Source organism: Taurulus bubalis, assembly GCF_910589615.1.
Source record: "Taurulus bubalis genome assembly, chromosome: 3".
NCBI classification, from domain to species: Eukaryota; Metazoa; Chordata; class Actinopteri; order Perciformes; family Cottidae; genus Taurulus; species Taurulus bubalis.
Genome location: NC_136591.1, coordinates 30,059,623 through 30,075,796, shown reverse-complemented (window position 1 = coordinate 30,075,796; position 16,174 = coordinate 30,059,623). Strand labels below are relative to the sequence as shown.

At 42.2% G+C, this 16,174-nt stretch overlaps 2 protein-coding genes across 2 annotated transcripts; one reads left to right on the top strand and one right to left on the bottom strand.

The window, feature by feature from the left end:
• Positions 1 to 4: 4 nt before the first annotated feature.
• On the top strand, positions 5 to 2,253 carry rdh14b (retinol dehydrogenase 14b; the record flags this gene model as incomplete). The annotated part of the gene is made up of 2 exons (XM_079216070.1): positions 5 to 358; positions 1,432 to 2,253. 2 exons carry the CDS (start codon positions 5 to 7, stop codon positions 2,047 to 2,049), a joined length of 972 nt encoding a protein of 323 aa, XP_079072196.1. The 3' UTR covers positions 2,050 to 2,253.
• A 3,061-nt stretch (positions 2,254 to 5,314) lies between these two features.
• Positions 5,315 to 15,968, bottom strand: LOC306734824 (brain-enriched guanylate kinase-associated protein; the record flags this gene model as incomplete). The annotated part of the gene is made up of 6 exons (XM_079216224.1): positions 5,315 to 6,727; positions 10,667 to 10,747; positions 11,079 to 11,186; positions 12,558 to 12,624; positions 13,798 to 13,959; positions 15,871 to 15,968. The coding sequence occupies 6 exons, from the start codon at positions 15,966 to 15,968 to the stop codon at positions 5,315 to 5,317; spliced, it is 1,929 nt and encodes a 642-aa protein (XP_079072350.1).
• Positions 15,969 to 16,174: the final 206 nt, after the last annotated feature.

The window sequence follows — 16,174 nt, the reverse complement described above, 5'->3', positions numbered from 1 at the left end:
TCTTATGGCCGCTGCGGTGATCGTAGCCGCTGTCGTCGGCGGCGGCGTCCTTCTCCTCGTGCGCCGTTTGTTCCCGCGACAGAAAGCTGCACAGCTCCTCCGGTATCCAGCCGACACGATGCGAGGGAAGACGGTCATCGTGACCGGGGCCAACTGCGGGATAGGGAAGGCCCTGGCCGGGGAGCTGCTGAAGCTCCGTGCCCGGGTCATCATGGCCTGTCGGGACCAGCGCAGCGCCGAGGAGGCGGCGAAGGACATCCAGAGACACGCGGGACCGGAGCAGGGGGAGCTGGTCGTCAAACACCTGGACCTCGCTTCTCTCAGATCAGTCCGAACATTCTGTGAGGAAATCCAAAAGGTACATTGAGACGTTAGATTGGAGAAGTCATTTTTTTTTTCCAGCTGACTGGACAGTTTGTGACCGACTGTCTGGTTCTTTCCTGCCATTGTCAGGTCCAATACAAAGCTTTACGTGTACTTTAACTGCACGGGGGCTGTCCATGTTGCTGAACTTCAGTGACCCTCAAGCCACTGTTAACGAGATATCAGTGTGATCACCTATTAAATAATAAGGATGAGAATCTGACAGATCTACCAGCTAAATCCTGCCACAGGTCTGTTGATCACCTTGCCTGGACTTTTTTTTTTTTGAGATGTAGTCAAGATGCACTTTCAGTCAGTTAAGCTGAGGCAAACATCCTTTTGATGCTTCATTTAGTACAAGTCAGATGACAAAAATGAATGGATGTGGCTGCAACAAACTATCCATCAATTTTGTCAATAAAACACACAAAAGTGTTCTCAAGCCCATTGTAACGTCTTCAAATGTCTTGTTTTGTCCAACCTCTCAATCCACTATATTGTGAAACAAAAGAACCATCAAATATTTGATTAAACATGTCTTGAACAATTTAATCAATGATCACAATAGTTGCATTCAGCTCTTTAAATTAGAGTTATGCTGCTATTATAGCATATTATCCGATACCATACCTACAAGCATCTAATGTCACTTACACAGAAACACACTGTCAAAAGTTCGAAGTGCCCTTTATTGAAGAACCTTTGGTCGATTCTTTACAAACTCTATAAATACCTGGAACCTAGGAAATAACATGACGTCTTTACAGAATCTTTAGAGAACTGGGACTCTTTCATTTGTCTCACGGTTGAAGCCATCTCTGTGTTGAAGTTCTAAAGGAAGTCATGGTTTAATAAAGGCAAGTGCACATGCAAAGGTTTGTCTGGTAAGCCTGTGTTTGTTCAGTGCTTGGAAGACACATGTAGAATATATAGTCCGTTAATTACGGCGATCACTACTTTTTTATATTAATTTATAAAAATTTAAATGTCCTTTACTTGATATGGAAAGGTATTTTATTCTATGATTTCCTCAAATCTAGATGCTTAAAATGTCTCTGACCCTTTTAGGAGGAATCCAGGATTGACGTGCTCATCAACAATGCAGGACTCTACCAGTGTCCCTACACAAAGACGGAGGACGGTTTTGAAACGCAGCTCGGCGTGAATCACCTGGGTCACTTCCTCCTCACTCACCTGCTGCTGGACCTCCTGAAGGCCTCGGCTCCCAGCCGTATCGTCGTGGTTTCCTCAAAGCTCTACAAGTACGGCCACATCAACTTCGACGACCTGAATAGCGAAAGTAAATACGACAAGGCCTTCTGCTACAGTCAGAGTAAGTTGGCCAACTTGCTGTTCACGCTCGAACTGGCTCGCAAGCTGGAGGGCACGGGGGTCACGGTCAACGCTCTCACCCCGGGCATCGTGAGGACCAGACTGGGCCGGCACGTTCAAATCCCTCTCCTGGCAAAGCCGCTGTTCTACCTCGCCTCGCTGGTCTTTTTCAAGAGTCCATTGGTGGGCGCCCAGACTCCTCTCTATCTGGCCTGCTCCCCTGAGGTGGAGGGAGTGTCGGGGAAGTGTTTCGCTAACTGTGAGGAGGAGGAGCTGATGGCCAAGGCCACAGACGACCAGGCAGCCAAGAAACTGTGGGACTTAAGCAGCAGGATGGTCGGACTCGCTAACTGAGCAGAGTGCTGTGATGTGGATGGTTTGTTTTCTCGCCCCGCTGACACTGCGCTGCAGGAGATGGCTTGTGAAAAGACTTATTGCCACTTCGGGGATAGAATCATTAATTCAATGACGTATTGTGCCAATGAAGTATGTACATTTTTGAGCAAACGTGTGCATTGCAGTGGGTTGAGCAGAGAATGTATAAAGCTTTGACTAAAATAAAACACAATAAAAACACCTGGTTATCTGTTTACATGGACAATACATCTGTGTTCTCCTGCAGACATTTAGCTGGGAAAACTTCCTGCAACCTGTTTAAGGAAAAGGGGTTTCTTGTTTTAATTACTTTACAGAAAGATGTAAGCCAGCTGGTTAAGACTACAAGAGCATCCACATAAAGTTATGACTTATTGACTTCCTGGAAAGACACTCGGTAAACATACTAAGATGCTAAGAGGACACACACGCTTTACAGTATTTAACTGTTAAAACTACTTTCAAGCAGTTGAAGTAAGATCAGAAACATTTCAGTGCAAACAGATGTAGGAATAAGAACTAAAACAAAATGTTAAGAATACAAATGCTTGATTATTGTTTATGGCAGCAGTGAACAAGATTCACGCACATCCAGATCAAACTCATCTCATGGCATCCATCAAAGCCAAGCTGCGTTGTCACCTTCTCCATTGTGAGGTCACGTTATTGGTTGTGCTTTGAAAATCCTCAAAAAAGCAAAATCCATTCCTAGGTCAGTTATTGTCCTTGAATGCTAAATGTGTGCATGTTGAGCAGGCATTATGCAGGGGGAAAAGAAAGAAGAGGTGGGCGGTAGCTGTTCATCTAGTTTCTCTGTGTTGATGTGTTTGAAGTGTAAATACTTTCTGCTGTGTGAAGGAAACTTAACAAAAAGGTTGACGATGTAAATCAGTGAGCTGCTGCTGCACCATGACTCCCTCCTGTGGAAGGATTCCATCTCATGTAAATCCTCTTTCACCTCGGCAGGAAAGGGATATAAATACAAAGTGATATTCAGATGCATAAGTATCAATACAAGACCATTTCTGACATCACTGTCGCACACAGTATGTGATAATTAAACAACTGTTTGCTAAGAATTCTGGATTTAGAGGTTGGACTAAATTTAGGCTTGCAATTAACAATTATTTTCATGGATTAATCTGTCAATTATAGTTGTAATTTGGTCTATAGATGTCAGAGAATACAGAAAAAAACACAATCACAATTACCGAAAGCCTAATGGGAAGTCTTAAAATGTCTTGTTTTGTCTGACCAATATTTCAAAACCCAAATATACGCAGTTTAATATTACAAGAGAAGCTGGTAACTTAAGAATTGTTGGAATTTCTACTTGAAATATAGTACATGTTCTGCTCATTGACTAATCATCCATCAGAGCCCTACACCTCATTGCAATATATTGACCTAAAAATAAATGAAATACTTCACCCACAAAATACAGATCAATTACACACCTCGTGTAAATTCTTCAAGATAGCAGTTTTTCTCACATGCATCTTAGCCAAAACCTTACTATTTGAAACACTTGAGACTCGTCGCGACTCACATGGACAAGTAGAGTACCAGTGCAAGCGTGAGACTGTTTAGGGTTTTAAATAGTAAGGTGAAGGCGAAGGTGCATGTTTGGGAAGTAGTGAGTATACGACTGGATATATGAGACCTTTAGGAGGATTATCCTGTGAGTTCTGTGACTCTGTTAACAGATGTGATGATATAGATTCACTGCTGTTAAAAGCGGCCCCTGTTTACTTCAATTCATTAAGACTCTTCTGATTTTTCATTCTCTGTTCACCGCGGACGCATGCGAGAGTGATTAATTTATGTACAAATATTTATTTTGTGGGTTAAGCATTCCTTTAATCAGCAAACCAATCAGAGCACAGTTTCATCAACACTGTATGAAACTTCACAAGCGTAGAATTTATTGAAGGGATATTTTTTAGATTTATATTATAAGGTGTTCTTGTTATTTTGTCCACACTTTATTGTCAGCATGTGACTTGTACCACGAGAATGTTTGCTATGACAATAACTCGCAGCATAACACACATTTCCTTGTCGTGATGTCTTGATGACTCCTTGGAACTCACAAATAAACCTCTTTCGGTTTTTAGTTTGCTGATCTTGGCAACAATTTGGCTCTACAAACCTCATTTTAAATTCACAACAGTGATACAGCAGGGCTCCGTAGTGACTCAGTACCACATGGCTGCAGCAATATGAGTTTGAGTAATAAAGGGTCTCCCTCTTAGTTCAATCACTCGACTTGGATCTGCAGATATGTAATTATCTTAAAACAACAACCGATCTTATGTGACTTCATTAAATCATGTTTCAAACCCCCCCCCCCTCCCACACACACAGCATTTCAACATTAAAAGGAAGGCATGGGAGCGCTTATGTATAACTTGTGCTTTATTAGGAGAACAAAACAACCAAAATATATAAACATGCATTGTTGTCAAAGAAACAGGGTTACAGTGGCTTGATGGGGTGTGGGCATCCAAATCTGAGGTAGAATTGGGGTAGGAAAACCTCTCCGTGGGATATAGAAGAGCAACAAATAAGACAGATCTCAAAATGTTCCATCAATAACAATATAACACACCCACCGATACCGTCAAATTCAATCAACAGAAGAAAAACTAAATGTATGTTTCTTATTGAAGTGATTCGCCGATTCTGTTGTCCTCATATGTTCAACATTAACATGTAAAGCCTCACAAGGCCAGCACTGTGTCAGTCCATTAAAAATAAGGACTGAATCCATGTGTAGTTCATTTTAATTAAAATACCTCTTTGAGTATTTCGAATATAGGATTGGCAGTTTTTAATCTATATACAATTTCCAGGTTTATCAAGAGGATTTGCATTTTGTTTGATTGATTTGGATGTATATCGCACTAACAGCTACATACAAAATATATCACTCAATTTTTAGTTATAAGTATATATTTATACATTTGTAATTTAAATACATACACATTCTTACAAATTTTACGTGCTGCTTGAGCTCCTCACCATCCAACTCTTATAACGTGACTGACGGTACTTGCTATGGACAATTGTAGTGTAAACACTTTCCATCCATTGCCATACGATCAAAGCATTTAAATACTCAGCAATAGATACATGTTCATGAGACTGAATTATTCGGCCACTGGCTGCTATTCAAACCATTTTCTCTCAAAATGGTCTTGCTCACAGAGGGAGTCGCTGGACATACGAAGGCCCTGCGTCTTCAGTTTAGAAGTGTTCCATATAGCTGGGCCTTGGTCAGACTGTCCTTTCTGGAAAGTCCCAAGGAGGCGAATGTTTGGTTGTACGGAGGAGGAGGCGGCGGGGCTGGCGGTGGCGACTGGCTCGGCTGTGCAGGCAGGCTGTGCATTTCCACTTGGTAGTGCTGCAGTTCTGCGGCCATGTCCAGGGACCTCTGGTTCAGAGACTCGGTGGAGCTGTTGGGGCTGGGGTCGACATACTCTGTGCTCTGGCCGCCGGCTGCCAGGTTACCCTCCCTGTCTTTGGAGCTCCCTGAGTGGTAGAGGCTGTGCTCCGACCCCTGGCTGTCCTCGGCTCGGTACAGGTGGGCTTGGCTATGAGCCTGCCGCAGCCCTGGGCTGCATTCGGGGCTGGGGCTGGCGGCGACCCACGCCGGGTCCGTGCCCCCTCCTCCATGATGGTAACAGTCGGCCCCCTCCTGGAAGCTGCTGTACAGCGGGCCAAGCCGGATCTTGGAAGGCCGGACGGAGAAGTGCTGCTCTGAGCAGCTGTACGGGGAAGCCCGGCCCGGGCTGCGGTAGGTGTGGGCGCTTAAGTCCTCCACACTGAGTTGTCTCCATCGGCCAATCAGCTCCTCGTCCTCGGGGGCAAATGTGCTTCCTCGACGACTGTCTCCATAGGCAACGCTCGGGGATGAAGAGGGAGGGAGCGGCTCATACGGCTCGCTGAAACAGGAGGACATGGTGCGGCTGTAGACGGGCGAGCTGCCGTTCTGGTGGTGGCTCAGCTCCGTCTGCTGGAAGGGATGTGCGTTGGCAAAGCCTCTTGGACTGTCCCTCTCCCAGGATGAGTCACTCTTTCTCTCGTAGTCGCCTGCATCTCTCCACTCCATGTAGAGGGAATGGTGGTGCGGCGAGGAAGCCGCACTGCTGGGCGGACCGTTGCCTTTGTCCTCGGACCCCCCTCCACTGAAGCTGGAGTAAGAGCTGGAGCCCGCACCCAGCGTGGCAGGGAACTTGGCAAAGTGCTCCCGGGAGAAGCCAGCCCTCAAGCCCACCGAGCCCTCCTCTGGGTTGCTGTCGGTAGAGATTTGGGGCCCGTAGACAAGCGTCCTCTGACCGTGGAGATCCATGCTGGGCCTCCGCTCACGGTGCCGGTCCTCAGGGCAGTACAGCGCCGTGTCGCTGCTGTAAAGGTCAGATTTGTAGGCTGCGCGGAGCCCCAGCCGCTGACCTGGTCCCAAGCTCTCCAAGATGAAAGCATGGTCCTGGGTTTGGGGGCTGGGGGAGCGGGAGACCTGGCTGCTGCTGCAGGCCTCGTCTGGCTTCTCGAGCACTTTGCCAATGAGAGAGGCCGGGACGGAGTCGGAGTAAGTGTGGCAGAGAGGAGACTCCTCCAAGTGCATGGTCAGTCGCTCCTGAAAATCAGCCGGCAGCTGAAAGGCAGGAAATACATGTGACATAAGTGTTGCTGTACCAACAGATAGAGATGTGCTGTCACACTACTTTCTCTCCTGATGATTGTTTGAGGAGGGTTTTGCATACTACAACATTTACAGGCTTTGGAATTATATTCAGTGTGAATGTTTTCTTGGACACTTCGAAGACTTGGAAAGACTCCTTGGACATTTGCCATAATCAGAAGGTCTACCAGGCGTGTTACACTGAGCGATAGGTTTAATAAAGTCTTGCTCACAATCTGTGTCAGGTTGGGCAATGAATGCATGGTGAATTGTAGTCACTGCATTGTAACTAGAAAATAGTGTATGAAAACATTGACATGGCATCAGCTCACGTCATGAAAATGGAACTCTGCAAGCCGGAGTCCCACAGACATCCGTTGCATTACTCACTTGCTGGATCTTATTCATTTTCTTATTTTACTGGGTAAATATCACATTCACATATGCAAGTGGTGCAACAGACCTCTTTCTATTTATTTATAAATCTATTTTTTCAAAGTCTCCAATTTATATCTAAGATGAACAGAAAACTAAAGATCTGTATACTGATATTCCTATTTACTTGTGCCTTGGTCATATTTTTTCTTCTTTCTTTTTTTACTGTATGTACATGTGCCTGGTTTCTTTATTATTCCCTTGGTTCTGTGATTATTGCATTGATTAGTAAAAACGGGAGCAAAAAAATATGTATTTTCCCATTCGGCCCCCATCATTTTGGTTTGTGAGTGCTTGTTTCTTCCAAAATGTATTAAAAATGGTTCTCACAAAGTGTCACGCAGGGCAGTGTGTTGTCCTTCATTGTATGTTGTATTCTAGTTTGAAGATATTGGTCGTAGCAACAATCAAATTGTGATCAGAATCAGAATCAGAAACCGTTTATTTGCCAGGAATGTTTACACAAACGAGGAATGATAAATTGGTTCCTAAATTTCTGACAATGTCAGTATTTTTCAGAAGGTTGTCTTTGGTCACTCCTTTTTGGATTGATCCAAATGCCACATTGTAAAGGGGCCTTAACATGATTACTCTTTATTGCAACAAGATATCTAGCTCATACTACAGTTTACTTTCTTAACTACATATATTGCAGTTTCTGTCCCTGTGCACTACAGTTTGTGTGTCAGTATGTCCCACAGTACAGTTGTATGAGTAATTTACACTTCTGCATTTACCTGACAGGAATAATTGTTTGTGTCATTTTTGTCTTGTCATTTTCAAGTCACAAGAGCCATAACAAAGAGAAAAATATACGTGAAAATGAAGGTGAACCGAGTCGCCTTCCTTGAAATGATAGAAGAATATTCTGAGCATTTATCAATGAAAAACAGCCTCCATCTACTATCTGTGCCTCTCCATAGCAACAAGCATTAAGCAAACTGCAGCACATCATCAACAGGAATCTAGTCAGTTGTTCCTAATTGGCAATGAGAGGTGAGCTCATTTTAACTTTGTAGATGAAGGAAAGACAAACATGAAGAGACATTTTGATCAAAACAGTTTTTCTACCACGTGAACCAAACTAACACCATTAAATACTGTCCACACATGTTTCACTTGGGCTTGTTTTGAACAGGATCACAATTATGTGGCGTTTCAGAAATCCGAGCCTAATTGTTTCACACTCTCTGTGGTTGTTTTGCAGCTAAACAAACGACTGGAGCACTTCAGTAGGCGCTGAAGAGCCACTGCACTCCTCAAAATGCTGCAGCACAATTCATCAATATGCTTTCGATTAGCTCCCACAAAAAGGAGACATGGACATACAGAGCGTGCATGCATAGCCTTTGACCTCCACTCTTTCTGGCAGTAGCCCTGCATAAGTTGTCCCCATCTATAATCAAATCCTATACTCTGTACAGTGAGGGTGTGTATTTGTTTGTGTGTAAGGGGATATTGTATCGGCTATACTCAACCAAATGCAGTTTGCATTGATAATTCCATTCAGCCATAAGGGCAATAGTGCGTGGATGCACTCTTTAACCACGTGGACATTTGCCAGCTTTAAAAGCCACCCCTGTCACATAGGCACAAGGCCAGGGCTGATGCAGCGGAAAGTGGGACCGAGCTGGCACGGTGTTAGAACACTCGTCGATATCCACATGCGTCTTTTCACAAGCAGCAGCAGCAGCAGCAGCGGCGGCAGGGTAGCATGATGAGGCTGCAGTGCAGTTTTAGCTCCTTGCACAGTTCACTGTCCCTCACATTTGTGCACAAATTGCCTTGAAGTAGTTTCTGTCGCGCTTCAGGCGTCATCATTCTCAAACAATGGCATGATTACTAAACCCAGTGCAGTATAATTACACTCTGACTCAGCTGCGTGTTGAGTGATGGGAGGAGAACGACTTGAGAGGCCTCCTGCCTCACTGATCGGTGCAAACACAAGATTTGTGCTACTGTTGCTCTTCATATCAAAACCTGCATGTAATATCGGTTCATTTCCAAAAGAGTATAATGAGAATGAAAGGAGAGGTGGAGCAGTGAAGACTTACTGTTGTAAGTCATTAATTTCAAAAGCATCAAAATATACTTAAATTACAAAAAGTAGTCATTACTGCAGAATGGATCATTTCAAAGTAATATAAAATATAAAATTGTATTTGAATTATTGATGCATTCAAATCAAAGCATTCCTTTCATGTTCCAGCTAAAGGAGGAACTAGTTTGATTAAATGTCTAAACTTCTGGGTTGCTTCACCCTATAATAATTAATAATTAAAATGTTAATATTATTTCATATTAATATTTTGAATCTGCAAAGTAACTGCCAAATAAATGAGTAAAAAGCTTCCCTCATAAATGTAGTGGACAAAGTTGCATAAAATAGAAGCAAAGTACCTACAAATTCTATATAAGTACAGTACTTGATAGATGCACTTAGTTAATTCCCATCACTGGTTTATGGTGGTTTAAGTAAAAAGCCACAAATTCTAAATGCCATTTCTATCGTTTGACATATAATAAATGGACAAATGTAAAAAGAGTAAAGGATATATTTAATAAAATGTTTAAGTAACATTTAAACCTTTAAAAAAAACTGAATTTGCCTCTGTAATATATAATATTGAAATGGAAATGGAATAATAATTATTAATATAATACTTCCAACCATTAACATGTTATATTGTTGTAATCATTTCTAGTTTAAGTCAACAGAAATGAGCTAAACCATTTTCCCTTTACTTGTTATTTTCTAGCATGAAGTAACCACACTTGAATGGTAAACATAATATAATAGTACTATAAACATATGTTTCATTCATCAATGACCAAAAACAATCATGGCTTTCACGGCATAACTATTCTAAAGTGAAGGATTCTATGTCTAGATTATCAGGAACATGTTCATCTGTGTTAAATTATCTGCCACATTTTTCAAACCTCTTCCACTTCTCTCAGTTGAAGGTTATTTAGCCAAAGAGCAGTTTTACTTCTCTAATCTCTGGCCTTCCTGCAGTGACTGGCAGCAGTCATCGCTCCACCATGTCTTGTCTCTTATCTCCTCTGCCTCACAAAAGGGCAAGATGACCTTCCCTTACAGTCAAAACAGCACTTTTTTTGCCCGTCTTTATGTCAGCTGAAAATTCATCGTAGTGCTGTTCAAGAAACTACACTTCACATCTCCTCTTCATTTGCACATCAAAGCTTTTTCTCGGGGAAAAAAATATCCCTTTTCTTGGCTACTGTTGTATTAAGAAATGTAGTGCAAATTTAATTGTGCAAATTTCAGGGCAAAAAGTTGACCTTTGGTTGCTTATGACTTTCTTTGACTGTTACACTGAACCCTCTATTCGACGTGACTGAAATCTTGACATTGATGTAACTTTTTCGAAGACTGAACAAAAAAATAATAAAAATAAGATTTGAGCTTGATTACAAGCCTGAATGATACAAACCAGTATGAGTAGATCTCACCTCAGAGAGCTGCGCCCTGTAAAGAGACTTGTTGCACTGGAGAAGCTGAGCAGCCAGGTTACAGTCCTTCCTGTACATGTCCTACAGAGACACAATTAGAAGAGAAGAAATCACATTCAAAGATGAATATGCACTCGTGTTGGTGAGTATTTCATCATCTCCACTGATTATTCTAGCCCCGAAAACTGAGTCTGACTGTTTATAGCTGCAAATATCACGTTCTCTTTCCTCTTAACCAGAATTAAGAAGATTCATAGGAGCAAAAGTGTCTCTGAGTGCTTGTTATAACGAGGCAATATGTCTACTTGTAATGGAACATGTATCATTTTTTGTTCAAGGCAGATAGACAAGATGGCGCTATCAATCTGCTTAAATGTATTCTCTAAAGATGGAAACACAACAAGGCTCTTACGTTGTCTTCTTGTAGCTTCTCGATGGTGAGCTTTGCCTCCATCAGGTGGTTGTTGAGGACGATGATCTCTCTGCTCAGCGCTCGCTTCTCATCGTCGTGGTGCTGAGTCTGACGACCGCAGAGACGTTTAGTACAAATTACCAGCATGGAAAGGAGACTTATAGATTTTTTTTAAACACATAGACGTTAACGTTGAAGTTTTCAGTTGAAACAAACACTCATCAAAGCGTGCGTCCCATTTTTTACAATCTTTTAATTAATCAAATTCCATTACAGTAATTCACAGAACTGAGCAAATTCGCCATGACTTGTCTAAGTTCAAGTTTCTCATCAATATTTCAACACTGAATACATGCTTTGATGATTTTATATTGTTAGCAGCTTTACTTCGACGAGTGTACACAATAAGATACACTAAGCAACTTCACCCATTGAGTATAATAATAATATAAGTGGCAGCAAGAGATACTGTAGCTGATTTAAAAAAAAAAAACATGATTTTCTCTCCTTGTTGAGTCCAGGTTTGTGTGAAATTTTAATTCAGTGCTTTCTAATTTCCCACCAGTGTTTGCGGTTAGTACGATATGAGAGCTGCAATAAAACAAAAGTCTTTGCCTGCAAAGGTTTTGTGTCTCCTCAGACTTTTTCTCTGTGGAAGCGTGTGACTGTGCGAGAACAAGCACACTTTAAAGTGTATCACTGTGTTTATCTGTCTTGTAATTACATCCTCCAGTTGTGCAGGGCCATGAGGTCAGATGGGCTTGTGGCACCTGTGGAGTAAACAAGCTTTACGATTACAGAGAGACTTACTCAGCACCTCTCTCGCCCTTGAGGAGGGAATATGTGAGGGGAATCAATAACAGCTGATGAGGACGCTTCACCAGAATAAAAAAAAGAAGCGGTCGCCGTTTGTTTTGAAAAATGAAAATTTGTCTTGTCATAGAAAGCCGGGATGACCCTCAGCACCTTACTGACGTGGTATCTAACTGCTGTAGCGTTGTAATCACGCCGAGGGCAGCGATGATTATTATCTTGTGCTGTAACAAACCCCCTTCGCTGAGCGCTTTCAGCTGTCTATTCAGCAGCAAAGAAACCTGATTGTCATACAGTGTTCTCAGGCAGGCGAGTTAATTGTATCTTTCCACCGGCAAAAGCAGCGACTGACAAATGAAGTCAGGTGCGACGCACTGAGGAACAATGGGTATGCTATCACTCCAGCACTGGAAGGAGGACAGCCAATTGTAATAGCCCATAATTAACTTCAGTTGTCCCAACGGCAGGGCATCTCCATATTAAAATTAGCCCTCCAAATGTTCTCCACCGTGTCTCAACCCCATGACTTGCTGAGGCGCTTCTCTTTCTTCCGTGTCTACAGTCTACAGCGTTAGCATTGAAATCCACACACACACACACACACACACACACACACACACACACACACACACACACACACACACACACACACACACACACACTTACATTTCTTTGGATCTTTTCCTCCAGGTCTTGGTTGATCCTCTGCAGTGCTGAGTAGCTGCTTTGTATTCTAAACGACACAATAAACGACATAACTCACTTGCAGATAATAGTTTGTACCTAGCAGCCGGAGACGTTTTCCGAAGCAAATCGGCATTCTCAGCAGAACAAGTCAGAGCTAAATTGCATGCCGTGGTTTCAGTTTATAGCATGCACTTGGAAGTCATTTTCTCATCTCACTGACCTCACCCTAGTGATATGATGATTTAGTGAATGTTTTGTTCTGTTATATGTGACCCAGAAGGCAGTGACATACTGTTTAAGCCGAGATAATGATGTGAATTACTCACTCCTCATACCCAGTGGATCCCAACCTGGGAAGGGAGGCTTTTATGGTGTACCACCAGGTGCAATTCTTGGTCCATAGTTATTTAGATTCTTTAGAAGTACTATTGTTTATTTATTTTTCCGTGCAGACAACATGGCCTCCAGTTAAAGCAGTGTGAAGATTACAATCTGCTTTTGACATTTTTCAGAAACCACTCTTGAACGTGTACGAAATGCTAATGAGACAACAATTATTTCATTCACAAAAACCCAGATTTTCCAAGAAAGAATACTTACTCTTACTTGTACTAATAAACTAACAGTAATTGGTACTTAACTGGGGTCAAAGCTGCTTTGTTAATACATTATTCTACAGGGAATAGTTCTGGAAATAATTTCCAAATGTTGAAAATGAAGAGAAAATGTTTCTCTTTCGATGACAAAAAAATAATCATCCTGTAAGTGCTTGATTATTGAGATCTCACACGATGAGAAAAACTCACCTGGTTCTTAGCAGCAAGAGAAGAAATACATATTTTCCGTTCTATTTATTCAAGGGCCTCCTTCTAAACATCAACAATACAATATCTCCTCCATTGTAAAGCTGCTGTTCACTGGACCAGAACACAACAGTGACTAACGTTAGATACCGATCGGGAAATACTGAAAGTTCGGTGCATCGTCTCATGGTATGTGTATATATATATATATATATATATATATATATATATATATATATATATATATATATATATATATATATATATATATATAAGCTTTTAACTGTGGGCATTTTTGGATAGGATTGTTTTGGCTTTGAATACCATTTTGAAGCACTTGTACAAGCGTATGTTGCATGCATCGTGGATCTGAACACTTCTTCCACCACTGTGTTGTCCAGTATGTCCGCTCCTACCTGCGCAGTTTATCAGTGAACTTGTCCAGCTCCTCCTGCGCTCGCCGCAGCTCCGTCTCCAGGTACTGGCGCGTGGAGTCGAACTCGCTCTGCAGCAGCTCCAGCTTGTGTGTCGTGTAGGAAAGTCTCTTCCGTAAATCCTCCTTCTGCTCCAGCAGTGAGCTGCACACACACACACACACACGCACACACACACACACACACACACACACACACACACACACACACACACACACACACACACACACACAGCAGATGATTGTGTTCAGGGCATATGTTGCAGGAAACAAGCTTGTAACTTGGGTATATGCTTATCTAAATGGACTTATAAGGGTCTACAAATCTTTTAAATGCGCCCCTGAGCGGCCATGCAGCGGTGATGAGAACATCATGAGAGGGTGATAAAAGCAGAAAAGTTGTGTGAGAAAGTGCTTTGTGGGAGGAAAACATGGGACTAAAGCACATATCTCTAATTAAGAATCCAGGCAGGGGTAAACCAGGACACACGCTTTTTTTAAATGTCTTTTGGGCACTATATATTTTTCTCAGCATAAAAGATCATCACAGAAACTCCATCACAGAAACTCCATCATCACTGAGAAAAAAAGGGTGCAATCTGTGATGAAATATGAGCCAATGAACTCTAATATATCACACAAATAGACTGTGAAGGCTCAGATTAACGGAACAGCGATAACCCCCACATGTAATTCAGTCAGACAGCACAATGATGACTATTTTCAGAGCATGTGCATTACCTGGACTTCATCTCATAAAAGGGCAAGTGTGAGTGGGAAAAGAGGAAATGTCTGTTGCCGTGATGGATATGAGTGTGCACAGCCGGGCTTAATGGACCCTGTATTGACGGACAGATGGAGGGAGGAGGGTAATGACTCTATCTGCAGCCTGATAACAGATAGCAGAGAGTGGATGGAGATGTGCTCTTTTCACTTCCTCTCTTTGTCTCTCTTTTAACGAGATCATCGATACATGAGGTGGGGGCCGAGGAAGACTGGAAAAATATCAGGAACAGGTTCCTTTCGGTGTTTGCAGGTCACTAAGTGGAGGTACCATCACGCTCTTATTAATATGCTCGATAGGAACTACAGTTAGACTAAATATCACCAGCCATTTCTTAGTCATTTTGTCTTGTTTAATTCCTGTCACATTGGTTTTCTTATAAACCACTTTAGCTGGATCGTTAATTTTGGACAGTCACATAAATAATACAATTAAGGTATTTTGTATATGAATTGATTTACACACACGAAGACTAACGCTTCGTGTTACAGTGTACTTAGTGTACCTATTACATCTGCCTTACATTTCTTGTGAGGTTGAGCACTATTAACCGCCTCCTTCATTTCTTGATGTAAGATATTAAAATATAAACTGCAGTTGACTGTTGTTTTTTTAGGCACTACCTTCCTCCCTAAGATGCTTTTAAGGTACAAATATGTGTTTCTTTCTTTCTTACTTTCTCTCATTTAAGGTGAATATATTGAAATATTTGTACAAATAAAGCTCCACTTACCATTCAAAATCAAATACAGTACTATACTAGGATAAATGATAAATAAAAGATACATTTGAATTGATAATTTCCCACGGACTCTGGAACATCTTTCAGGTGGTGGATTTACGCTGAAAGCTGCTGCTTCTACAACTAAGTTGCTGAGTAAAACAATACCTGCCTACAAAGGGATTCAATGAGTGTCTCAACTGCCTGGAAGGCATTTCAGTGCTGCTTTTGCTTCCTGCTTGTCTTGGATTGGCAGGCACTAGCAGGGGAATACAGGTGTTTGTTGTTTGATAGAGGATGAGTTTACGTGAAGTAGCTCCAGGGATGAAAAATCCCCCATTAGTGACCTTCTCTGTGAACAGGAGCTGAGTCAGACATAATGAGTGCTTTCATCCCGGTGAGATGAGATGACGAGGCGGCATGACTCCTGGGCAGGATGAGGCCGCTTTCACATCACTGTGCGACCAGAGACACCTCGTGGGTGGATGAGCGGACAAACAGATAAAAACGAGGACTGATGGGAAGATGGCGTCTGAGAGTTACTCTCTTACCTCTTTTTCGGATGTTTGCCGCCATTTCGGGGCACTTTTAAGGCAGTTTTGCCAATGTATATCTTTTTCATGGTTTGTCTGTGTTCCTTCCCTCTCATGTGTTTATAGGGGTTGACCACAGGGAGCCGTCATATGTGTTAGTTTCCCAAAGGAGACCCGCTAAGTGTGGCCTGCAGAGTTACTGAGTACTCTACCTGCGTTGATCCTGCCAAACAAAGTAAACACACAGATTTGCCAATATTAGTAATTACAGATCAACAAGAATCCTGTTTGAAGGACAAAGTTGATATATATTTTGCAGTGA